This window comes from Geotrypetes seraphini, chromosome 2 (genome assembly GCF_902459505.1).
Source record: "Geotrypetes seraphini chromosome 2, aGeoSer1.1, whole genome shotgun sequence".
Classification (NCBI taxonomy): Eukaryota; Metazoa; Chordata; class Amphibia; order Gymnophiona; family Dermophiidae; genus Geotrypetes; species Geotrypetes seraphini.
In genome coordinates, this window is record NC_047085.1 from 398,895,652 (window position 1) to 398,923,183 (window position 27,532).

The 27,532-nt window shown below is 41.9% G+C and overlaps 1 protein-coding gene across 10 annotated transcripts in view; it reads right to left on the bottom strand.

Moving 5' to 3' along the window:
- Window positions 1–27,532, bottom strand: part of LOC117354083 (ATP-dependent translocase ABCB1-like) — a 161,561-nt gene that overhangs the window by 3,156 nt on the left and 130,873 nt on the right. For all 10 annotated transcript variants that reach the window (XM_033930918.1, XM_033930916.1, XM_033930912.1 and 7 more), the window contains 8 exons: window positions 27,310–27,393; window positions 24,336–24,539; window positions 22,219–22,319; window positions 18,655–18,795; window positions 13,329–13,485; window positions 8,564–8,761; window positions 7,310–7,516; window positions 651–797 (listed from right to left, as the gene is read on the bottom strand). In XM_033930918.1, coding sequence (XP_033786809.1) covers window positions 651–797; window positions 7,310–7,516; window positions 8,564–8,761; window positions 13,329–13,485; window positions 18,655–18,795; window positions 22,219–22,319; window positions 24,336–24,539; window positions 27,310–27,393 — 1,239 coding nt within the window. The remainder of the gene's footprint in view (window positions 1–650; window positions 798–7,309; window positions 7,517–8,563; window positions 8,762–13,328; window positions 13,486–18,654; window positions 18,796–22,218; window positions 22,320–24,335; window positions 24,540–27,309; window positions 27,394–27,532) is intronic.

The following is a 27,532-nucleotide window of genomic DNA, read 5'->3' on the forward strand; positions in this document are numbered from 1 at the left end:
AGCTGCTTTTAAGACAGCTGCCAACACCAGGGCCAGTTACAGAATCCAGGCCTATATACATAAGTAGATAATCATAGCATTGACTAGTGAAATGTGCGTCATACTGTCCTCTTTATTCAGGGTGTGGCTGAAAATACTCAAGTAGCGAGTTAAAAAAAAAAAAGAAGTAAAGATAGCTAATCTCATGTGGAAAAGCCACCCCACGATTCCCCCCCCCCCCCCCCCCCCAATTTTCAGCCAGGTTTTTCAATGCCAGCTAGCATATAGCCAATTAAGTCAAAATTCAGACTTAACTGTCCATGGCTTAGTAGGCAAAGATAGGCCTGCATTTTATACAGCCTTATTTGCCCACTAAGCCTGGGCGATTAAGTTCCAAATATTGGGAACTAAGCAGTCACATCCCCAGAATTGCTGGCAGTTTTCTTGGTACTAACAAGTCATTTTTTTTGCAGTGATAACTGATACAATGCTGCTGAAAAGGACCAGCTTTCCGCCCTGATGTGAGCTAATCTATTGGCGGCCTTTCCCATCCAGTTAAATTGCTTTGAATATCGACTAGCCAGATTTTAGAATGTGCATTTTTCAATAAGATACATATACAATACTCTCGTATTCTTTTGACGCATGACCTGAAGAGAGTGCTCACCAACCTTTTCACTTTCTGTATCAAGAGCAGACGTGGCTTCATCTAGTAGCAGGACTTTCGGTTTTCGAACGAGAGCTCGCGCAATTGCTATTCTTTGCTTCTGACCTCCTGAGAGCTGTGTTCCTTTATCACCTACACGTGTGCTGTATCCCTGCAAGTTGAAAAGATACAAATAAATACCCATGGTGAAATAATTTGGCTTCAAAAATTGCCACTGTGTGGTCACTCATATCTAAGACTAACATCTAAACTATAAAGTAAGAAAATTTAACTGCATGGTTACATTGGTTGGATTTGACATCCTCTTCTTGTTGGATTTACATTGTATATAGCAGTGTTTATCAACTTCTTCAAGCCAAGTATCCCCTAAGCCTAACAAACACCAACCGAGTACCCCTGCCCAGCTCCACCCCAGACCCCACCCCCATATTAATAGTACTCATTGTAACGTAATTTCTTACATCCCTTTTTCATATGCACACACAATATAATCTTATTAATACATAATGGTAACCACAAAATAAAAAAAAAACCAAAAGGCACACTGTGCCTACAGAAAATGTTAATCATCATTTATATTCAGGGTTTTTTTTTTTCAAAGAAGTCAAGGCAGATGACTTTAAAATATGCAATGAGTGACAACTATAGAAAAACAGACATATATAGAGCAAAATATAGACAGCAGATAGAAATTCACAAAACTGACACATTTTGGTCACTAAATTGAAAATAAAATTATTTTTCCTACCTTTGTTGTCTTGTGATTTCATGAGTCTCTGGTTGTACTTCCCATATTTCTTTATTTCTGCCTCCTGCATGCTTCCTCTCCTCCAGACCCCATTCCCTTCCTCAACCAACATCTATCTTTCTCTGTCCCTCTATGACTCCAACTTTTCTTCCTCTCTTCTCCACCCCTATTAGCAATATGTCTCCCTCTCTCTCACTGCCCATCTGTCTTAAGAGATCTAGGCATATCTCCCACCCCTTCTACTGCCACATCCATCATTTTTCTCTCTCTCATCCCCGGGACCATGTGTAGCATTTTTCACCACTGCCCACCAGTCCCATGCCCATTTCTCCTTCTAGCACCCCTCTTCAGCACAATGCCACATTTCTCCCTCCATCACTATGTCCAACATTCCTCCCCCTTGCATCCCCTTCAATCTGCCCTCTCTACCACAATATCCAACATTTCTCCCTCTCATTCTTCTATTCCCCATGCATCTCTACCTCACTCCTCTCTCTCTATGCCCAATTTTCCTTTCCCCATGTTGTGACAGTCCAGACCTTGTAGTCAGACCTGACACCCAGGAAAAGAGAGGAACAGTGCTTCCAGGCAGGATGGAAAAACAGCCATACACTAGAAAGCCATTCAATGCACCCAGAGCTGTCTATCCCCAGCCTAAGCTTAGGCAGAGCCCTTCTATGAGAGAGGAGGAAATTTTCATAGGTGACCACCAGGGGAACCAAAGGGAGCTGAAGCCTGCTTCCCTCTCAGCCAGGTTAGGGTGTGGTCCTGCTAAATTTAAGCCTAGCTTACAGAAGCTAAGCAGAGCAGTGGCTGCAGAAAGATCTCCAAGCCAAGTGGCGGTCAAAGGAAAAGGAACGGATAGAATGGCAGGGTTCTGAAAAGGCACTGACCCCAGAGCCATGTGTAGAAGTTGAGAGAATGGAGGTTACTGAACCAGAGCCTGCACTTTCAGAGTCAATGGAAGTGAATCTATCGGTGGTTGGCAAGTAACCATTTTGTGGAGGGTTTTTTCTTTTGAATTTGAGAAAGACTGAGGCCTGTTTTCTGAAAAAAACCTTTACAGTTTAAAGGCCTGTACTGCTGGCAAGCTGTTAGCAAAGGGCTGCTGGGACAGTTTCTTTTGGTTCCCCCCCCCCCTCTGTTACCAAAGCCTTAAACTATATGACAACAGATTGCTGGGGATCATATGAAGTTGTGTGTGTGTGGGGGGGGGGGAGGTGCTGTGACAACTGGGTGGGAAATTCTTTTTTGGGGGGATACTTTATGTGCTATCAAAGAAAAAGTAATTTAAAGCGAATACAGCAACTTTTGCCCCACAATTAGCTCTGTGGAGCATGCCAATGCTTGATGAGAGGCAGGTAAAGAACTGAGTTATGTGACTAACCCTGATAAACGATTGACTTTTATTGCATGCAAGGGCCCGGTGAAGAGGACTTTGGAAGGACTGCTAAAGTCCGGGTACCTTGCTGAGCTGAGGCCTGTTGCCAGTCCCAAAGTACTGTTGTAGTATTTTACGTTCCTTGGAGAAGTGTTTTTTTGTTGCAGAGAAAGAGAGAGAGAAAGAGAAAGAGAGAGAGAGAGATCCAGCCTCAGTTGGAGGAGGATCAGCAGAGGGCCAAGCGGCACAAGGTGGTGTTAGAGGCAGAGGAAGCACAGCACATCAGCCCTAAACTAGCTCTCACTATGTTTGGGGCCACTGGAGATTCCAGCGGACCAGAGGCAGAGTTGGAGGAGTTGAGGGGGGGCTGAAGGGGAGGATCCCTCGGCTCTGAGGCTGTTCCATAGAAAGGAACTGATGGCATTTATTTCCAAAGCCTTGGAGTGCCTTCGTATTTCTCAGCCAGACCCAGGCTTGTGCAGTCAAGGCAGAGCTTACAGGAATGGGGCAGGGACAGAGAAAAAACTCATGGGGACGGGTCGGGGAAATTGAGTTCCTGCAGGAACGGGGACAAATTTGTTCCCGCATCATTCTCTAGTCCACATACCAGCAAAAATGACCTCTTACACAATACCAATTAGCAGCAAATGCACTCCATGTTTTGATGATGTGTATTATACAAGTGAGCTTGTGCCATGGGTGGAGTTTGAACATTGTGTGGGCAATGTTCTTTACTATGCATATAGGAGCTGAAAATCAGACCAAGGAGTTAGCCGGTCTGATCCCCACTGTCGGCACTGAGCTGGTGACCAGCATTGAATATCTGGTTTATTTTTGGCCGATATAAGCTTAGCTGGCTGCACTGAATATCAACTTGGCTAGCATCTAGGTGCAGCTACAGAACTGGTGTAAGTGGTTGCATCTTAAGTTTAAGTGCATTTTCTGCCATTAATGCTAGTAGCAAGGGTGGTTGGTATCAATATCTACAGTAGAGGTCTGCATGGGAACGGGGATCCCCCTAGGTCAACGGGACTCCCACGGGGACCCCTCCAAGGCTGACAAGACTCCCATGGGGATGGACCCGGGGTTCCTTTCCCGAGGCCTACCTAATTTCCGGTCTGGGTCAGACGCCAAACTGAGCCCCAAGTCCCGACGACTCTGTGTGCCTCCATGCTGAGCTCACTGCCTGTGTAACAGAGACTGTTGCTGATTCATGGGGAGGTGTCACGTGCAGGCTAGAGCGGGCGGACACAGTTCTCCTCTTCCTTCCCCCCAGGACAAACCCAAAATGAGCTAACTTCGCTGGTCACGCACAGCATGCACTAGCCGCGATCTGTGGTTCAGAGCTTTACGGGGATCGGTGGACGGTGAGGGCTGCTGAGCCGAAGCTGCAACAACCCAGTGAGGAGTTGCGACCTGGGATCTTGGACTGCAGCAAGAGGATGAAAACTGCTCTGCCGCTACCAGAATGATCCAGCTTTCTGAAGCCCTGTGAGCTTGGATGATCTGCTTTGTCTATCAAAACTTGCCATTTCTTTCCCTCACTCTGGCTGTCTTATTCCACTTCTTATTTCCTAGTCTGTAACTAATTCCATCATCTTTCTCTCCCATCATTCAGCATTTCCCCCTCTCTCTCTGCTCCCCTTCTATCCAGAATTTGTCCTCTCTCTCTTTTCTCTCCAGCATCTTCCCTCTCCTCCATTTCCATCCAGCATCTGCCCCTCGCCCTCTTTCCATCCAGCCTCTGCCCCTTTCTCCTGCTTCTGCCCAGCATCTGATCTGTCTCCCCTCTTCCTCCTTTCTGCCCCCTCTGTCACCCCATCCATCATCCACCCTTCTCTCACCCCCTTCCATCTAGCATCTGTCCATCTTTCTCTCCCCCCTTTCAGGCCAGCATCTGCTTCATTTCTCTTTCTCTCCTATTCAGTGTCTGCCCCATCTTTCTCTTTCCTCCCTTCCATCCACATCCTCCCCCTCTCCTCTCTTCCATTCAATGACTTCCTCCCCTCTCCTTTTCTTTACATCCATCATCTGTCTTTTTCTTTCTTCCCAGGCATTCCAGCTTGCCTGTTATCTTTCCTCTTTCATCCAGTGTGTCTAATCCCTCCCCCTTTCTATCTACAGTCTGTCTCCTCTCACCTCTACATCCAGTATCTAAACCCTCCCACCTGACACCTCAGCTGCCACCAGACTGACGCGAAGCCTTCCCTCCAACGTCAGCTCTGACTTCGGGGTAAGACTTCCGAGTCGGCTACATATGGCGTGCTGCAGGCTGCCTACAACCCCTGCTGTTATCTGGACTCGAATGAAGGGGTGGGAGGGAGTGCATTTTTTGGACACAGAAGGCATGAACTTGGAAGAGAGGATGGAGGAAGGGAGGGAAACAGATGCTGAAGTGGGGAAGGGAATGCGTTTTTGGACATAGAAGGCATGAACTGGGGAGAGAGAAAGGGAGGGAAAGAGATACTGAGGTGGGAGAGGAATAGAAAGGGAGAATTGGGCGTGAGTGTGTCAGTGAGCAGGAAAGAGAGATGGTTGTGTACACGTGGGGAATAGAACAAATAGGAGAATTTTTGGTCTTAGGGAGGGAGGTACAGATGATAGGGAAGAGAAAGACGAGAGTGAGAAATGTGGTGGAAAGGGAACAGTGGAACAGATTGAAAGGGATGCTAGAGGGAGGAATGTTGGACATAGTGGTGAAGGGAATGGAGGGAAAGATGTGGCATGGTGCTAGAGAGGGGTGATAGAACAGAAGGAGAAATGTTGAGCATGGGGCTGGTGGGCAGGCACGAAAGATGAGAAAGAGATAAATGCTGGACCATGGTAGGAGGAACCAATGGACAGCAACAGAAGAATTTACAGAAGATTGGAAAGTGGATAAAAGAAATTGGGACCAACTCGATGGAAAAATAAGTTTCTAGATAACAAAGGTAAAAAACTGAATTTATTGACTAAAATATGTTAGCTTTGGGAAATGTATATATCAAATATCTTTGTACTGTGTTCAAAAGAAAAGGAAAAGTTGCTGATCCTTGCTGTGACTGGTGGGGATCCCCAAGCACCGCCAGCAGAGGACCTCCTCTAGAGATGAGCAGAACTCCCCCTCCACCAAGCACAGCAGTCGCTGGCAGCATCCATGAGCCACTGAGGTGTCTGCATCTGTGACTCAGGGATGCTACTGCTGCCTGCCAAGCTTGGTAAAAGGGACCCCCAGCCAACTGCGGAGGAACTCCTCATCAGTCGAGTATTTCTATTTTATATTTACATTAGAGGCTCTGGTAGAAACTAGAGAGTTGCGCAGGGTCAGAAATCCCACCCATCCTCTCCGTCCACACCCGTCCCCGCAAGGAATTACCTCCATCCCCACCCGTCCCCATAAAAAGCAGCAATTACTTCTGACAGGATCATCAATTCCACAGTTTTTTTTTGTGTTGGCACTGCTGTTTTCCTTGTGGAATCTCTTTGGTGGAACCCTTTTTTGTTTTCTGTTCAGGTAATTAACTTATAAACTCCCTCTTTTACTAAGGCTGACGTGTCCATTATATTATATGGACGAACCCTGCTTCTAAAGCCTTCCATCCCCATGGGAGTCCCATTGGCTAGAGGGGGGTCCCCGTGGTAGTCCCGTGGGCCAGAGGGGGGTCCCCATGGGAGTCCCGTGGGTTAGGGGGGATTCCCGCGATCCCCGTTCCCGTGCAGACCTCTAGTAGAAACCCGTTTACAAAGTATGTATTCTTTCCAATTAATATTTCCTAATTAATAAACTGTCTTTGCTTATATGTAAATGGGTGCTTACCAGAGCCTTTAATTCAGTAGCATAATTAAATGAAATAACTATTTCTGTAGTTTATAGGGACGGATGGGAATGGAGGGATTCCTCGCGGGGATGGGTGGGATTTCTGTCCCCACGCAACTCTAATCTACAGTACATAAACCAGTTATGTCCAATTTGTCTGTCTTGACTAGATTGTAAGCTTTTTTGAGCAGGGACCATCTCTTCTATGTTTTAATGTACAGTGCTGCGTATGTCTAGTAGTGCTAGAGAAATGAGTAGAAGGAGTAAATAACATAACATAAAAACACACTTTTATACCGCAAAACTGTTAAGTTCTAGGCACAAAAGATAAAAAATCTACAAATTAAGTATAATTAAGAAAATATATCTAACTTCCAAAAGATTTAATAAAAAGATAAGTTTTTAAAGCACATTTAATTGTGACAGAGGACACAATTAAATAATTTGAATCCTTGTCCCAAGAAGCTGCTTGAAAGGACAAAAGACGCTGATGAAATCTTAGATTTACAACCCTCGATGGATGGGAACGCAAATAGCGCATGAGATTTCCTGAAGTGTTTGAAATAGTAAATACAAATAAGTTCAAAAGATATTCAAGTATTAAACCAGAATATGCCTTAAAGCAGATACATCTTAACTTAAACGTGACCCGAGCCTCCACTGCCATTAACAATGCTTTTAGTAAGTGCCTTGTTATAGAATTACTCAAAAATTTAGATTAAATAAAAATGTGCTTACATCAGGTAGGTTCACTATGAAAGTATGGATATTTGCTGCTCTAGCTGCTTGTTCAACCTCTTCTTTGGATACAATTCTGCTATTGTCTCCGTACTGAATATTTTCAGTAATGCTGCAGTCAAACAGAATCGGCTCTTGGGACACAATACCCAGCTGCGATCTGAGCCATTGTAAATTCAAAGCCTTGGTGTCCACTCCATCTGCAACCTAAATAGAAAAATGAGGAACATTCACTTTGCAATAATTTAATTTGTGAGGACAGGCGAACAGAGTACAGGGATTATATTGAAAAAATGAGGATATGACCTAGACCAGTCCTCAGGATACCCACACTGAATAAGCATGGGATAGATTTTCATACAGTAGAGGTAGTGCATGAATGTTTATTGTGGGGGATAGTTAGAGAACTTAAGACACAAACTATATATAATTACTAGAAATAGCCATTAAAACCTTGTACTTAATGTGTAATAATGCATTATCTACTATTCTAGGCGGATTACATTCAAAGCAGCATAAAATTGAGACAGGGATGTGTGACTTGTCCTTGATCGACGCCTTGACATATCCTCAGGCTGGGCTGAGGATAACCTGACTATAGGAGACTGAAAACAAAAATATTTTATCTACCTCTTACACAGTAGAGGCTGGCAGAAGCCAGTTTTGTTGTTTGTTTTAGCTGAAAACAGATCTGCAGCTGAAATTTGCCACTCTGTTTCAGTCGAAACCAAAACTGGCCCTACCCCAGCCTGGCCTCAAAATGGGAACAGTTCCCACTCCCTGTACTCCAAAAGAGAAGGAGCTTCCCACCTAAACAGAAGAGGCATCCTTCCCCTTCCTCTGAAGAGGCGACCTCTCTCAAACCCACCCACAGACCACTCCCCCCAAAAATGAGTCCCCCCCTTGGACCTATACATAAATCTCCCCCACTCCCAGTCTAGCATAATGTTGGTGTAGTTGCTTTTGACCACACTAGTTTCTTGGTTAAAATGGCTGCTGAGACCTCCAACAGCAGGTCTCGCAAGGCTGCTACTGAAGATCTCAGCAGCCATTTTGGGATCAGAACCAGCATATGCAGGAGTGATTGAGACTGCCATTTTGACTGAGGATCCAGTGTGGGCAGGAACAACTGGGGATCTCTCCTATTCTGGCTTGCCATTATGTCACCTGTGAAAGAGTAGGCCTGGAGAAGGGTTGCATTCCTTCTGTTTGGGGGTAAGGGAGAATTTTCACAAGGTTTGCATGCATCCTTACCACGTGTCCTTCCATAGGATCGTAGAATCTCTCCAACAACTGAATCGAGGTACTCTTCCCACATCCACTGCTTCCAACAAGTGCAAGTGTCTGTCCTTTATTAACACCGATACTGAGCCCCTGTAAAACCTGAACTTCTGGTCTTGTGGGATACACAAACTGGATGTTTCTGAATTCAATATTTCCATTGAAGGTATTCTGAAAATAGTAGAAAAGACCAGTATATTATAGACAATGACAAAATGTAACCTAAGTTTGAAAATCAAGAAGTAGATTAAAAAAAAAAGGTCTGGATTTAGCTCACACCTTTTTTTCCAGTTATAGCTCAAAGCAAGTTACATTCAGGTACAGTAGATATTTTTCTGTTCCTAAAGAATTAAAGGGGTCCTTTTATCAAGCTGCGGTAGGGGTTTAACGCGTGTAATACCGCGCTTTAAACTGCCTGCCGCGCTAGCCGCTAACGCCTGCATTGAGCAGGCGTTAGTTTTTTCGCCAGCCATGGGGGTTAGCGTGTGATAAAATGTCTGACGCGCTAACCCCAATAGCGCGGCTTGATAAGACCCCAAAATCTTTCTTTGTACCTGAGACAATGAAGTGTTAACGCCTTGATTCTATATATGGCACTGAGATTTTGGTACCAATTGAAAATCCGCACGCAACTATATTGGTTAACTATCAATTAATTGACTTTAACAATCAGTTATTGAAGTTAATTGAAACTAACACTGGGCATCTAAGAGAGGAGCCTGTAGCAAGTTTGTTTTTTGCAACGGGGCGTTTAATTTTGTTTTAATGGTAGTATGTTGTATTTTTGTCTTTTCAGCTTCCTCCTACCTTGACAAAGAAAGCGAAACGCGTTGGTGAAGGGGATTAATACTAACAGCTGAAAAACTAAGTAGTGAAACTAAATCATAAATTCATACTACTAAAATGATTTAATGAATTAAGTTATATATTTATTGATGAAACATATATTTATGCAATTTAATAAGAATATCAAAGTAAGAAATTAATGAAGTTGTGCCTTGAGGGAAGAATGAGGAACTAACCCTATTGAGTATGGTGGCTCAGAGGGTAATCTGATATCCTATCGGCACTTTAATAGAGAAGTCATTCTGTCTATATCTGGACTGTATGTTATTGTAATATTGGAGATATCATTAAGAAAAAATAGAAGCAAGAGAAGATGGCTCGAATGCAAGTAAATCAGCAGCTCAAGAAGGGGCAGGCTGAAAATCTGCACACAACATTATAGAATAGTGTCATTTATGTGCTGGGGAAATCCAGATGTCTGGTAACCCTACTTCTGGTGCCCAAGGTGTCAGGTCAAAAGCGCGCCGGGACAAAGGTGCGCCCAGACAATTGAGCGCAGCGCGGAGGTGTGCGCCGCTCAAAATTAATGTTTTCAGGGCTCTGACGGGGGGGGCAACCCCCCCACTTTACTTAATAGACATTGCGCCGCATTGTGGGGGTTGTAACCCCCCACATTTTACTGAAAACTTCACTTTTTCCCTGTTTTTAGGGAAAAAGTTAAGTTTACAGTAAAATGTGGAGGGTTACAACCCCCCAAACCCCCCATAACGCCGGCGCGATGTCTATTAAATAAAGTGGGGGGGTTCCCCAACAAAACCCCCCGTCGGAGCCCCTAAAAACAGTAATTTTGAGCGGCGCGCGCCTCCACGCTGCGCTCAATTGTCTGGGCGCGCCTTTGTCTTTCGCGCCGTTGTCTATGAACCGGTGCCTAATGCCACTTCCAGTGTTAAGTCTCTGGTAGGTGCCTCCAGAGGCACGATTCTGGTGCCCATTTGTTTAAGCACTGAAATTTTTATTTAAGTACCATTTGAAACAGCATTGCCTTCTTAATTTAGGCACCAGTAGGGTGCCTACCAGCGCCCTAAGATAAGTTGCCAATATTTATAGAATTTCCTCTTAAGTGTTCACATGGTAAATTACTTAATGGCCGCACACTAATGGAAACATTAGGTCATGGCCATTAATACAAAAAAATTGGAAAATTAGCCATTTCACTGCTTTGTTTAAATTACCTTAGCATGCAGGAAAAACCCCCACAGGGGCACACTAAGGCCAGGTTTTGCCACAGCTTAATAAAAGGATTCTGTGTGACCTAATTGAATAAAATCATGCCATATAACATTATTTTAAATACAAGGTTGATCATTAGCTCTCTATTTATAATGCACAGATGTGCTAGGAAAATATTTTGTTTATTTTTTAATAACATTTGATATGCCGCCTAAGTTTGTTACAGATCTAAGCGGTTTACAATAAAATACAGGTACTTAGAACTTCCCTATCTGTCCCGAAGGCTCACAATCTAGCTAAAGTATCTGAGTAAACAATTATTAAAATAGAAAAGATATAACAAAATGCCAAGAATTGTGAGGGAAAGGTACAATTTAAATAATAAAAAAAAGAAAAGAAATTAAAAAATAAAAAATTGTCTTCCATATCTAATAAAATATAGTATAAATATACTATGTTCTTATTCTACAAACCTCAGAGAATAGTTAAGCTCTGGAATGCATTGCCAGAGGTTGTGGTAAGTGTGGATAGCATAGCTGGTTTTAAGAAAGGTGTGGATAAGTTCCTGGAGGAAAAGTCCATAGTCTGTTATTGAGAAAGACACTGGGGAAGCCACTGTTTGCCCTGAATCGGTAGCATGGAATGTTGCTACTCCTTGGGTTTTGGCCAGGTATTAGTGACCTGGATTGGCCACCGTGGGGAAGAGAGGAGGAGGATGATCCAAGATGGTGGCAGCTTAATTTCGGCATCTTCATTCTATCTGCTGCAGGCGATATTCTTTGTTTCCTTAACTCTTTCTTTTTGCGTCGATATGCCGCATTCTAAACGAAAGGGAATTGTTCATGCCGAGCCCCCTGCGGCTCGAACTTCTACCCCTACCCAAAATCCATGCTGGATTTTGTCAGAGCCAGGTCCCGTGGGGGGACATCGGAGGAATGTCTTGCAGTTCCCTGAACTGGAAGAGAGGTTGGGGCCTTAGACTTGGAGGTTTCTCTCTCCCCCCCAATATTCGTTCCACCTCCACACCCGGAGACTACTGCAGCTGAGCAGGAAGTATCTCCCGATATGCTTTCTCTGAGGGAGACACCTGCAGCAGGGGTTGTAGCCGCGTTAGAACTTCCAGAGGTAGGAGAAACCAGGCAGGTTTCTTCTCAAAGCAGAAAATTGTCAGCGGTCTCATTAGAGAGCATTTGGGAAGCTCTCATGAAGATCAACTCTACAGTTAACAAATCTTCCCAAGAAATTGCGACGCTTGTGAGTACTGTAAATACTCTTTCAGAAAAGCTCAAAGGCACTACAGAACATTTTAATGCAGAACTTAACCAGGTTAAGAGTAAGGTGACGGAACTACAGATTCTATCCACAGAAATGGTTAAGGACAAAACTAATCTAAATAGGAAAATGGAGCAACTGGAAAATTACAATAGAAGATTGAATATGCGTATTCTCAATTTTCCAAGATCAGTGGGAACATCCCCTATAGAGATGTTTAAAAAAATATCTTATGGAAATTTTGAAGTATTCCTCAGACTTAATTCCACCAATTAAATTGTATATACTATATCCTCCTAAAGAAGGAAATAGGGGCCACCCCTGTTCAAGGAGCTGGAGCTACGGATTTACTGAATCTCACTGAAATACTTGAAACTTCTGTTTCAGAGACCACAGAGCGAGCTACTTTACTAATTTCCTTTGGTTTTGAGCAAGACGCAAATTCTTTCCTACGAATATACTTTTGGAATTCTCAATCTCTATTTCTGGGAAAAAGAGTCTGGGTCTACCCAGATGTCACGAGGCAAACACAAGAGGGGCAAAAACTTTTCCTGATGATAAGATCTGAAACTCTGACACTTGGGGCAACTTTTCTTTTAGCCTACCCATGTAAATGTTTAGTAAAGTACCTTGGAGTTAAATATGTTTTCTTTGCGCCTGAACACTTGCGAGCATTTCTTGATATGAAGAAGTTGGGTACTGTTAGTGTTTAATGTTTGGAATACATACTATGTAACGGGAATCTCTGTTAAACCTTTTCCTTTTATCTTATGATTTTTATTGATATTAGTTTCTCTTCACTATTTTTTTGGATCCTTCCTATTCGTTTATAGTGATCTAAGAAAATTTATCTTATTACCTTTGGACTTTTGATACATTATAGGGTTGTTTCATCTGTTTTTCTTGTGCAAGGATATCTTGTGAATTATGTGAAAATTCAATAAAGAAATAAAAAAAAATAAAAACAAGAGAATGGGCTACTGGGCTTGATGGACCATTGGTCTGACCAGTAAGGCTATTCTTATGTTCATAGTCATACAAAGGGAATAGGGGAAATAAATTGTTCTCATTTGTAAACATATGGAAATAAAGAGGTCTCAGAGTGCTGAAATCTTGTATGCACCACACAATTATGTGCAAAGCCTATTCATTAACCGCTGGAGGGCATAGGATAGGCACGTGGAATCTCAGAGAGAAGAAGAGCTAATGGTTACTGCGGATGGGCAGACTAGATTGGCCATTTGGCCTTTTATCTGCCATCATGTTTCTATCTTCCCACAGAGATTTTACCACATTGTAATGGCAGTGACAGAACTTTCCTCTTCCTATATAGGTTCAGCATTCAGCCAAATAGAATCAGTCAATCACCAAAACCTCTGTTCCATTCAGTTAATGGACAAATTTTGCTACATTTAAGAACTGTATCTAGTAATAATTGCTTGGTTCTTACCAGTTTTTGACCTTCTTCACTATAGCTATCAATTAGTGGCTTCCTACTTAGAAGCTTAAAAATTCGTTGAGCTGAAACTTTTGCTTTTCCAAAGTCTGGTGCCAGAGAAGTGGACTGTCCAACACTCATAGCTGCGAACACGATAGCAGAGAATACACTACAAATGAAAAAAACATTTGGTTAAGGAGTTGGCGATCACATAAACTTAATATTTTATGGTTGCAGGTGGCATTAATCAAAATAAAAAAGGATTTCAATTCAATATTTCCATTAAAAAAAAATTTGCAATATATTCCATGTGAACTTCAAATCTGTAATTAAGTTTTGGGAATGTTTAAATAATGTTCCATTAGATTTATTATTAGTCATAGCTTAATGCAGGCCAACCACATTTCAGTTTTGATTTTGGCACTGAAACCAACCCAAATTTGGTATTCAGCCTTTTTCCTTCCAGATTTGGCAGAAAAATAATTAATTTATTTATTCACATCATTTTGATATGGGCCATTGCTGGTTTTATGCAGTTTTCAGAGTAAAAAAAAAAAAAAATCACAGAAAATGAGAGAGATAACAAATGGTGAAGGAAGGGAGTTGAAAAGAAATTAAGTGTTAGGGAAGATTAAAGTGAATAGCTTGAATTTGGTTTAGGAGGGTTCTAAGTGGAATGGAACCAGGAGGGATTTCTACAGTTTGGGTCCAGCATAGCTAATGGAACAGGCATGTGTAGTTATCAAAGTGGAGGACTGAAGGGGATGTAAATGCAAATAAATATTTCTCAAGAGAACAAAGCATAGGGAAAGTATAGAGGATAAACAGATGGGATTTATAGTCAGATGCAAGAGGGAGTCAACCATTAAAGATAAGTGTTAGGGCATTCAATGTTATATGTAAGAGCTTATGTATGTGCTTTTAATATAATCCGCTTAGGTTTAAGGTGGAACATAAATTTTAAAATAAATAATAGGAGCCAGATTTCATGCTGAAGGAGTAGAATGATGTGATCAAAAGGTTTGGATTTATGAAGTTAAGTGAATGGCAGTTGATTGTACAAGTTTAATCCATTTATGAGTACATCGGGAGACCAATGAAAAGAGACCTGAAATAGTCAGGGTGAGTGATGACTAAGCCTAGGAGAAGAAAAACTGCACCAATGCAAAGAAGAGATCTAACAGTGTGAACATGGTGCAGGGCAAATAATGAGATGTGAAGTACTGTATATTCTCAATATGAGATTTGAAGAAGAGATTAGAGTTGAAGGTCACACCAAGAATTTTGATGGTATCATTGAAAGGAAGAGGTTGATTGCCAATATAAGGAGAAGCAGACGTAGGCACCCATGGGCTGGGAAAATGAATAGCTACACATTTACTGGTGTTGAGATAAAGATGGTGGTTTTGAAACCAGGTGGATACTTTCTACAAATATTGGTTGAGCTCAGAGATGTTGGAAGAGAGATGGTACAAGATCTGAATATTGTCCATGTAGCAGAAAAGAAGACCGTTGTTAGATTGAATCAGAGTGAGAAGAGGTACAAGAAAAACACTGAAAAGAAAATGTGCTGGAACAATACCATTAGCTGAAGTAAGGATGGGTAAAAATAAAGGGACACTTGAATAAATGAGCTGGCCAGATGTCAAGAGGGGAGTCAGAGGAATTCATGCCCTGGAGTTTTGAAGGAGAAGAGAGTGATAGCATTGAAAGTGCACCAGAAAGACTGGAGTTGGACAGAGCTTTCTGGAGGAGGGAGGAGAATAAGAAAGGGAGAAGTGACAATTAAGGAGGAATGAAGTATAATCAACTTGTTCTGCCCAAAACTGGCAAGAGTATCAAGCAGCAGGATGGAAGAATCAGAAGTGGGGTCTTCTGAGCTCAGGGGGCCTAGAGTCCTACTGATATTGAAGTCGGTGCAAAGCTTATTTAAAGCAGTATGGATCAATTTAGAATAGTGTTCAGTGTTCTCCCCAGGGCCATTTAGCCGGGCGCTCCGCTCGGCTAATTTAGATGACCGCCCGGCTGTCATCTATCGGGAATCCTGCTGCTGCCCCGCTCAACATAAAAAAAATCCCCCCAAAAAACCCATCTCTCACTGGCTTGGAGATGTGAACTCATGCTTCGGGGCTCTAAGGTGTGTGTGCCGGCTTTCCTTCTCTTCCCTCAGAAACCGGAAGTTACGTCCGGTGGGGGGGGGGGAGGGAGGGGAAGTAGAGAAGGGAAACCGGCACGCACACCTTAGAGCTCCGAAGCATGAGTTCGCTATGAGCTAAGGCAGGAGACTGGTCAATGACGGATAGAAGCTTACAACTTGCTTTGGGCCTTCCTCGCTGCCGGGTCCTGCCTACTTTCTGTTTCCGCGAAAGCAGGACCCGGCAACGAGGAAGGCCTGAAGCAAGTTGTATGCTTCCCTCAGTCGCTGACCTATGTAATATAGGTCAGCGATGGAGGGAAGCTTACGATTTGCCTAGCGACTTTGCCAACGGATGTGTGAGCTGGGAGGGAAGGGGCGGCTGGGAAGGGCTGATGCTGTCGATGCTCATCTCGCCACCCTTGTTCTTGTTGTGCAGCCGGTGGTGGAAACAGTGTAGAGCTAGAGCTGGCCACCATGGACTAGGAGCGGGCGTTGCTGGCTCAGCGGCGGTAGTTGCACGTGCTTTTCTCACGCTACAGTGACAACAGCTCGCTGACGGTGCAAGGCTTTCGGCAGCTCCTGCGCAGCATATGTTTGGGGCAAGTCAAGTGGCTACCGGAGGAAGAGGAGGAGGAAGATGCCCGGCACCGGGGCTGGCACCATGGCGGCCATGGCTCTGGCTGCCCAGCTCCTGTTGCCCACCGCAGCTTGGCTCTGGCAGTGCCCACAAGCCCCGAACCGCTAACTAGACACAACTATCCCAAGGCCGATATAGCCAAAGCCCCAGGAGGTGAGACGCCGAGTGCCAAAGTGACTAAACTGATTCATTATTTGCCTGTGACTTTCTGGTATTTAGGATTAACTCTTTCCATTCAACCCTTGACTTTAAACACACACAAGTCTGGAAGTCTACGCACATTTATTTATTTATGTTTACAGGTATTTGGGAACATAAAACATAGTGAAAGCTACTTCCGACCGGTGATAGGACAAAAACGCACGAGACTTCGGCGCAAGACCCCAGCGCACCGCCTAAAAAGTTACTTTTAAAGAGCTCTGATGGGGCTGTGTGTGTGGGGAACCTCCCCACTTTACTTCATACTCTTCGCGCTGCCATTGAGGGGGGTGTCATTATAGAGAAATCTGAACTTTTTCCTAAAAAGTCATGAAAAAGTTAAGTTTACTCTATAATGGAGAGTTCCTACACCACAACCCCCCCCCAATGGCAGCGCGAACAGTATGAAGTAAATTGGGGGGGGTTCCGACACACACCCCGCATCGGAGCTCTTTAAAAGTAACTTTTTAGGTGGCGTGCTGGAGTCTTGTGCTGATTTGTCTGCGCTGAAATGTCGGCGTGCTGAAGTCCCGCACGCAAATGACTATGAACCATTGCGACCTTGCCCCCCCCCACCCCTGGAAAAAAAAAAAAAAAATAAAAGATTCTGCAGTGGGAGGGTCGTAACTGGTGTTATTTAATAGAGCAGGGACTGGATGCTTGAAGAATGTCATAATTTTTAACTGCCCAATGTGAGCTGTAATCAGTATATAGGCGATATGAGGTTTTAAGGCATTATGGTCTTAGATATGCTGATTTGTTGGAGGCAAGGGATGGCAAAATGTTTTTGTGCTTAGTTTTATAGTTTATCTGTAGCAGGTTGGTACAGCATGGAAAAGGATGCCTGGCGTAGACAAGTGCATTAGACTATGACATCTGTGTTTTGAATGGTGTACAAAGTTGTAACGTGGAAGGATGGGCTGTTGAGGAAGATAGAGGAAAAACTGTAAACCCTGAGCACGTTTTTTGAAGGATGTGTTTTGTTGGGGTTTTTTCTGAGCACCATGAATAGAACTAGTGTGTATCTTTCTGTTCTGCTGCACCTGAATGAACATGTTTTCTCCTTAATATCCTTTGACTTATTCAAGGAAGGTATTGTTTTCCTTGTATGGTAGTCCTGGGGTTATTGCTGCAGTTGCAGTGCTGTAGAGAAACACTTTTCTAGATTATACATCTTATTGTTTGGGGGTGTATTGGGGGAGACTTATCCTTGCTTTTAAAGTTGGACTTATAAATATATTCTGCATTATTATTATTATTTTTGTATTAATAGGATTTTTATAATTTTGACTTTGGGGAGGAGTATTTTAATGGTTGTACAGTAGGGTTGTGTGTACATGAAAAGTGAATGGAAGAAATTGCATTACAATTAGTACTATTATAATGGGAGTAGGGTCAGGGATGGAACTTGGACTGAGGTACTCAGTTGGTATTTGTTAGACTTAGGGGAGTACTTGGCTTGAACAAGTTGAGAAACATTGGTCTTTAGGTGACTAGTATGGAGTTCACTCAGTAAGGATCCCTTTTACAAAGCCACAGTAGCAATTCTCCCATGGCAAATGGACCAAAGTCCATTCAATTCCTATGGGCTTCAGTGCATTTGCTGTGGCAGAATTGCTATCGCAGCTTTGTATAAGGAGCCCTAAGGCAGGAACTACTGTCTCTGTGCTGTGTCTTAAAACACAGATTGCCGGGGATGCAAAGCATTAACTGATTCAACATGAGTTTAAAGTTGATTGAATACCACTCTCAAGTACGGTAGTTTTGAAAGAAATGGAAGGTTTATACTGGCCAGTAGTTATTCGGAATAAGAGGATCTGCATTACTTTTTTTCAAGGGTGGCTTAAACGCTACTAGAACACTGCCAAAAAGAAAGTCATATTGAGCACTGGAAAATAATTAATAACAATTAACTAATAAAAATAGTGCACATTTAGTGATCTTTTTACTAAGGCATACTAGCTGTTTTAGCGCACACTAAACGCTAACGCATCCATAAACTATAATGGACACATTAGCGTGTGTTAAAATGGCTAGCAAGCTTTAGTAAAAGGACCTTTTCATTTTCCCCACCACCAAATTTCCCTATCCCGCCCCACCCAGCTATTTCTTCATGCCACCCGGCTGGAAAAAATTTCTGGGGAGAACACTGGTGTTCTTTCTTCGCTGAATGATGAACCAAGCAATAAGCTTTGAAAGTGGGCATTGTATACAGCCCATAAGGATGCAGAGTGACATCTACGCCATCTTGTCTGCATATGTATATCACTTTTCCACCTGTAAAACAGGCGTGACATGTACATAAACCTTGATTAAATTATCACCAATATGTCCAATTGTTAGTAAGATCAAGCCAGGCTACTTACATAAACACATTTTCAAATCCTGTGTAACAGTGTGCAATAAGCCAAGCTCCAAATCTGAAAACAGCCGCATTAACAAAATAGTTGCAAGACTGTGATATTCCGTAGGTGAATCCATATAATGGAGCTTTGATCATGGCATCCCTTTCAATAAATAAATAAAAATTAGTAAATACAGAAACCAAGATATTAAAATCACCACATAAGAAGCTGCATAATCAACTGCAGTCCATTGAGAATACCTGTAATGTTTCAAGTACTCTTAATTTCACTGACCAACATTCCTTCATTAATAGCCAATAAAAACCTGGATGGATTGACTTTAAACTCAAAGTGGGAGAAGTTGGATTCATGTATTGGATTGTGAAGTATATCAACAAATCCTCAAAATATAAAGTCGTAAGACCAAAAAACCTCCTGATGAGATGAAAGTAAGAGGAAATTCTTTTTAGATAAAGACTAAAGAACCTCAAGTGTTCACATCCAACTGACAATGGAATGCAACCAAACAGATGGACTTAATGTGAACTATCACTGATCCCAAATGTCAGTTTTTCTTTTGCCACTCTAACAATCTTTAAATTAGCTGTTTTTAATTTAATTGGCTAATTTTAGTATGCCAAGGAATATAGCAACCTATCATTGCACCTGGAAAAATATCCCTGGATAAGCGTCTCAAAACCTTATAAAGCCTACAGTATTTAGCTTTTATCCAGGAACCAGGGCAACACTTAGCTGTATATAGTGATTAATTCAATGGACGCTCAGCACGTCTTTATGGTAATGCACTGAAGGTCATTGTCTCTTCATGGGCCTATAGCTTTCAAAACAAGATGATGGTGACAACAGTTTGTGCCTATCATCACTGGCAGCACCATCAAAAGGCTAGAGATCTAATTGGTATGGAAAGAAACATGCACATCACATTAAGGTGTTAACAGGCATTTTTCTCTCAATATTTAACCAATGGTAATCAGCATTTTGCAGAATGCCATTGGCTTTTTTTTTTTTTTTGTAAATCTTTATTAATTTCCAAACTAATGCAAACAATTTCAATATACATAAGTTTACATGAAATGCACATTAACTTACAGACATTAATGTACAACCATTTCCCCCACCCCCATCAAATAATCAGAAAAAGTACATACCTACAGGAAACCTCCATATATTCCCTGAATGAAATTCCAATGCAAAACCCTCCCCTCCTCCCTGGATGTGTATGCTTAAGGATCGATTAAAAAAAAAAATCAATTATCATTCCTTACAGAACTTAGTCAATGGTTTCCAAACATCCATAAATTTCTTATACCGTCCCTGTTGTATGGCCATTGAACGTTCTATTTTAAAAGAATAACAGAGAGATTCCCACCAGAAAGTGTAATTTAATCTATCACAGTTCTTCCAATTCATTGGCTTTAAACCTAGAAATTCAATGCCATATCCAGGCTCAAGCATTGAATTTCTGGGTTTGTGGAGCTGGATTACACAGTGGTGTAAGGGAGCCCGGGGAGGAGAGGGGGGAGCCGTCTTCACTGGGACACCTGCGCCCCTCTGCCCCCCTCACACGCAGCTCTTGGAATATTTGCCGGCATGAGTAGCTTCTTCCGCCTGCTGCTCACTCTGGCCTTAGCTCCCTTCTCATATCATTTAATAGTTGCAGGGACCAGGGCATAACGTCTGAAGGTGCTCATGCCGGCAAACGTTTCAAGAGGTAAGCAGGGGGCGGGGGAGGCGCCCAAGCAGTAAGGGGCACATGATGCAATAAGGAAGAGCAGGGGGGCCACATGGCTCAGTGATGCCGGGCACCGCACTTAACTGACTACATATAACAGCATAGATAGAACTGTCAATGTGTATAGTTAACATAAGAATTGCCGCTGCTGGGTCATACCAGTGGTCCATCGTGCCCTGAGTCTAGCCTTACCTGCGTACGTTCCAGTTCAGCAGGAACTTGTCTAACTTTGTCTTGAATCCCTGGAGGGTGTTTTCCCCTATAACAGCCTCCGGAAGAGCGTTCCAGTTTTCTACCACTTTCTGGGTGAAGAAGAACTTCCTTATGTTCATACAGAATCTATCCCCTTTTAACTTTAGAGAGTGCCCTCTCGTACTCTCTACCTTGGAGAGGGTGAACAACCTGTCTTTATTTACTAAGTCTATTCCCTTCATTGTCTTGAATGATTCCAAATGTCCCCTCTCAGTCTCCTTTTTTCAAGGGAGAAGAGGCCCAGTTTCTCTAATCTCTCACTGTACGGCAACACCTCCAGCCCCTTAACCATTTTAGTTGTTCTTCTCTGAACCCTTTCGAGTAGTACTGTGTCCTTCTTCATGTACGGCGACCAGTGCTGGACACAGTATTCCAGGTGAGGGTGTACTATGGTCCGGTACAGCGGCATGATAACCTTCTCCGATCTGTTCGTGATCCCCTTATTAATCATTCCTAGCACTCTGTTCTTGTCTTTTCGTAAATGAACTGTGTATGTTTAATTGTAACCCGCCTGGGTGTTGAAGTAAATACTTAACAGAAATGTTTATTAGTGGGAAGGGAAAGGGAAAGCACTTTGCAATTAACATTCATTGCTAATAAGGATGCTAACATGAAACAGTCAACTACATTTCTAGAGGTGTAGAAAAAATTCATTCCACATTAGTAGCCATGGCTTTAATGTGCAGCATTAACCATTAGTAATACAGCTGCCTTCTCTTTAAATGTTAGGTCTGCTCCCTGTGTTAATTGTGCAGGTTTGCAGATTCTGCCTTTTAACTGCAAAACCCTTAATACGTATAAGTATATAAGGCCCTCATGTTTCAGTAATTGCTTCAGTACTTTTGCTTTGGAAGAAGTACTGAGGAGTTGCCTAATCATTAGTGCAGTGGACTGAGAATTTGGAGAACTGGGCTCAGGTTCAACTGTGGCTCCTTGTGATCCTAGGCAAGTCTTTTAAACTCTCCACTGCTCCTGGAGCAAAAAGTGAAGATTGTAGGCCCACTAGGGAAAGTACCTGCATATAACAAATGTAAACTGCTTTGATTGTATGACAGAAAGGCAGTATTGTATATCAAATCCATGACCCTTGACCTTCTATTCCAGGAATCCCATTTGAGCAGGTGCTTGAACCAAGCCACTAGCCTTTCAAACTTCATACCAATCAGGGCTTTGACAAGAGCATCTCCTCTTTAGTATGGCAGTCCTTAATAGAAAACGTGCATGCTTTATGTGAGCAAAAGAGCAAAGTACAGCAAAAGAGGCAAGAGAGGAGTCCAATCAGCCAAGGAAAACTGTCTTTATTCAGAAAAATACAAGTCCCGACAAGGATCCTAGTTTTGGCATCCGAACGACGCCTTCCGCAGGGGACACCGACGTTGAACCTTGAAGTTTCATACTCAAACTGTGACTTGGAGAGAACACTAGAAAAGCGAGCCAGAACATTTTGCTTTGATCTAATGAAAGACTTATGAGGCCACTGTCTAGTTAATCGACCCCTGAATGGCCCACCACATCATACTTTGGTACAAAATGGAATAGGCAAAAGTTGGATTTTATAAAAGATTTAGTACATTTCTCACCTGTAAGGTCCATCTAAACTTGTGGTATATTTTACATAAAATGTATCTTCTCTTGTTAAAGAAACTACCGTTCTTATATTTTCTACAGCTTCAGTGGAGATCTAAAAAGTAGTAAACAAGAAACACAGATCATTATGCAATAAATATTCTAGATGAAATTGATAGACTAGGAAAATATTAGACTATAATATTGTATAATGAATTTTATCCATACTAATTTGCAACTAATGAAAATACTGAAGGCTTTTGAAGTCAACTTGGCTTTTGAAGTCAATTTCTCTCCACTAGTTATGTGCATTTGTTATAAACTGTTTATAAACCTTAAAAATTATAGTGCATGCAAAACGTACATATTTTCACATGTACAAATTGATTGCCATGTGTTAGAAAGTTCTATTGCACTCATACAAGTGGAGGGCAATTCTATAAAGGGCACCTATATGGAGCTTTTTCTATTAAGCAACTGGATATATGCGTGCCTGTGTGCTTAGGCATAAGCTTATATACCAGCCAAAAAGATGGTGCGAATATTTGTACCCAGATTCAGGAGATATAAAAATATCTTATAGCAATCTATAAGTTATGCATGAAAGTATACACCACACTCTCACTCTTCCCAGACTCTGCCCGTGTAAATGGCCACCTGCAAAATACATTGAAGATACAGTATGAGGGGCATTTTTGAAACATATGTCTTAAGTCTAATTTGGAATTATGGTGCTAAATGTCCAAAGGCAGCACTAAGAAAATGCCTATTTTTGAAAGGCAAACCATCATATGTCTAAAAATAATAATTATTTTTTAATCCTCTATCTGGATGTCCAGGCCATTGAGACGCCCAGACCACCAGGAAGTCTGTCTTTATACCCCTTTTTTTTTTTAATATTCTTTATTAATTTTTAAAACTACAACAGTGCATACAACCAATTCAACTCATAGTAATTACAATAAAAGCACATTCATCTTTCTCATGTTCATAATCATCCATTCCCCCCCCCAATCCACTCATCTATCCACCCAAACAATTATCATTCCATATAACACAAACATATATTATCATAAATATCCTATCTATTCTGAATAATGATATCTTCACACCCATCCCAATTATAAATATTCAAAAATCAATTTATGACATAAAGAATCCCTCTCCCCCTGCCCTGGATATGTACCATAGTAAAAAACAAACTGATTCACAGTCAACAAACAATTACAATGAGGTAACATAAGATGCCAATGGGCCCCATATTAATTTAAATATATTACCATGTCCTAAATTTTCAGCATTTATTCTTTCAAATCTCTAACTAGAGCAAAGACTTGCCCGCCAGAACAAAAAATTTAAACAATCACATTTCTTCCAATTTCGGGTGATCATCTGGATGGCTATCCCAGTCATAAGGAAAAGATGACATTTTCGACCAAAATTCTGTCCACGTCCCATTAGGCCCATAAGGCCATTAGGATATGGGAGGGGCAAGTCCTGTAAAGGACTGGTCACCCAGACTATCTACCAGACAATGATATCCAATGTCGAAGACTTTAAGCAATGCCTCATCTCTGGGCTGAGCTTAAGCACAGCATCATTGACAAGTCCATACATTAATGGCAGCCAAGGCTGAGGGGATGCCTTCATGCAAAGGGGGCGCACTTTGGAACATTTGCTTAATTGAAACATTACTTTTTGGCTAAATTTTTCTGCAAAATACACCATAAAACTTTTTGATCTGTTTTTATTCAGTTCACAATTAATTTTCACAAAGTAGTGTTGTGATGGTAAAATTATTTACAACATTTTACATCAATTTCATTCAGGATACAACACACTAACCCCCTCTTCTACGAAACTGTGCTAGCAGTTTTTAGTGCGGGGAACTGCGCTGAATGGCCTGTGCTGCTCCCGACGCTAACAAGAACTCAATGAGCGTCAGGAGCAGCGCGGGCAATTCAGTGCAGCTCTCTGCTCTAGAAACTGCTATCGCAGTTTCATAGAAGAGGGGGTAAATTTCATAAGAATTGGCAGACTTCTGTGAAAGAGGCTATAAAAAACATTTTGGTGTATTTTTTTTTTTTTGGTTCACAGTGTGTGTTTATTAATAAGTGAATTATAAACTTACTCTTCCAGCTTCCTCCAAGGCTTTTTGATCTTTAGAAGCATGACCAGCCATTGATTTCATTCTAATAAAATTTGCCCCAGTCAGAAATGGAACACAGGCAAGGATCATCAGCGTCAGCTGCCAGCTATATATAAAGGCAATAATAATGGCTGCCAGTAAGGTGCAGATAGTCATGATAATCAAACCCATTCGAGTCCCAGTAGCCTGTCATAAGACAAAAATTTAATGGATTAGTAAAAATGTATCATATGAAAATGAAATTATAATCAATGATGCAGGAGGAGAGGCAAACTAATAGAGAAGGGAAAATCTGTAAGACAAAGTTTAAAAAAAAAAAAAAAAAAAAGTATATTTGTGGAGAAAAGTTAGGCTGTCCAAATAGAGCCAAATACTGTATCAATTTAAATTTTAACACGAATAGTCTGGGGCTCTACTGTGCAAAGTCCTACTGCAATAAATGCTTAATAAATGAAGCAATGTGACATCAGAAATCGTTTATGTTCAAGCTCAATGCCCATTATTCGTAATAGGAATATATGTTTGGTACAGTTCTAGCAGAGTAATTTTTGACATGTTGCCTAGTTGCTAGTTAGACTGTTTTATATAAAATACCCATAAGTAGCTAGATGTTATTATAAAAGTGCTCCAGAAAAGCTGCAGAAATTACAGCTAGAGTGAAGCCCACCATATTTACAGTATTATCAATTTGGGACCTGGTTTAACTGTATATATATATATATATATATATATATATATATATACATTACACACAACGAGGTCCTTTTACTAAGGTGCGCTAACCAATTTAACACATGCTAATCAGCGCACACTACATGCTAAGACACCGATAGGGATATAATAGACATCTTAGCATGTAGCGTATTTTAAAGTCAGGTGTTTATCCACTTTATGATCGGTACCCAATGAATCTCTGTTTTGCTTTGGTTCAAGCAGTGCTGGGGTTTTTTGGGGTTTTTTTTTTGTCAATTTCTGAGTTGGAAATAAGGCACACAGTCAGTTTACTCAACACTATGGATAGATTTGGTACAATGGGTATGAGCATTTGCGTATAATCGGCATAGATATTTTTTATCCAACAACCGAAGCAGCTCAGCCAGAGGCTTGATGTAGATACTAAATAAAAATGTGAGACAGCAAGGATTAGAACTGTGGCATCCCACAGTTCAAATGCTTTGTAAATACTATATCACTTTGACACTGTGGATCATAAAATCAAGCTTCAAGGCTGGCAAAACCAAATAGAAGTGTCGCTACGACCCTATGCCAGGCTTTCCAACTGAGTATGTTATCTGCCCTAAGACACTTATGATACAGGGTCCCTTTCACTAAAGTGTGTTAGGCTATTAACGTGCAGTTGTGTGTGTGGCAAAACAGGTAATACACAAATGCAGTAACAGGTTTTGTGGTATTTTTATAGTTAGGGCCCGATTCTATAAATGGCACCTAGGAAACGGCACCTACCGCACGCCATTCAAAGTTAGCCGTCGTTTACAGAATTGTGCCTAGCGGCACCTAATCAAGTTATGTGCTACTAGGCCCTGGTATATTAGGCCAGGGTTTTCTTGGCCTAAAATACCAGCGCCCGACTCATTCCACGCCCATATGCCCCTCACCACACCCACTTTTGGGGTAGACGCCTCGGTGTAGATGCCTACCTGAAAATTAATTTTTTTTTAAGGGTGCTGTCGATTGAACCAATTAAAAAAGTTAGATGCCTAAATCGTTATAGAATCAGGCCCCTAGGGTGCACTAATTCATGCGTTGAGGGAACCGGTCATGGTTGCAGGGTGTGTGGCAAAACTAGCTCAGGCATGGAGTGGATAGTCTTCCTGCTTCTGTGCTTGAAGTAGAGAATGACATGGTGACAAAATTCATCACCGTTCCCATCCCTACAGATAACCGCAGGTAATAATCCCATGTCATTTTTCTAGTGTCTATTTCAACCTCGGTCCTTCTACACCAGCATTCTTCAAAGCAAAGCTTGCGGGTCAGTGGTTGTGCCCAATTATACTCTGATTCTTCCCTCTCTCCTTAAAGAATGACATGAAGATGGTTTCCCGCGACGGGAACGGTGATGAATTTTGTTACCGTGTCATTCTCTAGCTTGAAGCTCTGCTTGAGAATGGAGCCACTCCTCTCTAGCTTCAGGGCTGGTGCCTGTTTAACTGCAACTCCAGGTGCAGCTAAGGCTCTCTCAGGCAGCCTGACTGTTCCGATTAGAACCTGTAGGGGCCGTTTTCTCCACCCCCACCCCCCTCTCTGTGCTCTGCCTAGAGCAGATGATGTGAGGCCAGGAGATGGATTCTGGCTAACAGGATTCTTACCTAAAAGGCAAATAAGACTTAAGTTCAGGAACATTTTTAACTCCTGTAGCCTTTTGCTTACTCTTAGTGACACCACTGCCGGGTTTCTTCACAGTGACCGGGCATGACACAGAAACTGTGTCTTTTTGTCAGTTTCTGGCTTCTTCCTGTTACAGAAGCTACCATTTCAAAAGAGGGGAGTTAACAAGTCTAAATAAAGTTGGCCACCTTCCCTCTCATAACAAACAGTACATCTCTAAAGTTATTTCTACTACTATTATTTCTATAGTGCTACCAGATGCACACAACGCTATATGTTAAACACACCAAGAGACAGTCCCTGCTTGAAAGAGCTTACAATCTAGTTGTGATGGACAAAAACGGTGAATCTAAACACACTGCTATGGTAGGGAATTACAAAGGGAATGAGGAGGTAGGTAGAGACTATAGATGGAATGCCAGACAGATATGGGTGCTTTACAAGCGAGTTAGGTTAGGATTTAAATACAGCTTCAAAAAAGTGGGCATTCAGCATGGATTTGAACACTGCCAGAGACGGAGCCTGATGTACCAAGTCAGGGAATGCCTTTGTTCCAGGAATATTGCTGAACATGAATGACTTCTGATACATATTTTACATTTTCACTTACCCCCTTGACTTGGGAAGCATCTGTGGCGAGTCTTGTAAGCAAAACGCCTACAGCATTCTTGTGATCATCAAACCATCCAATTTCCTGTTAAATACAAGTACCACTGATTTAGCACATCTTCTAATCTAATCTGGGATTTATGAGCTGCACTATACCTACAGAGGTTCAAGGCATCTTACAGTACAGTTGGAGAATTAGATATGCATTACAATGCAGGTATGGA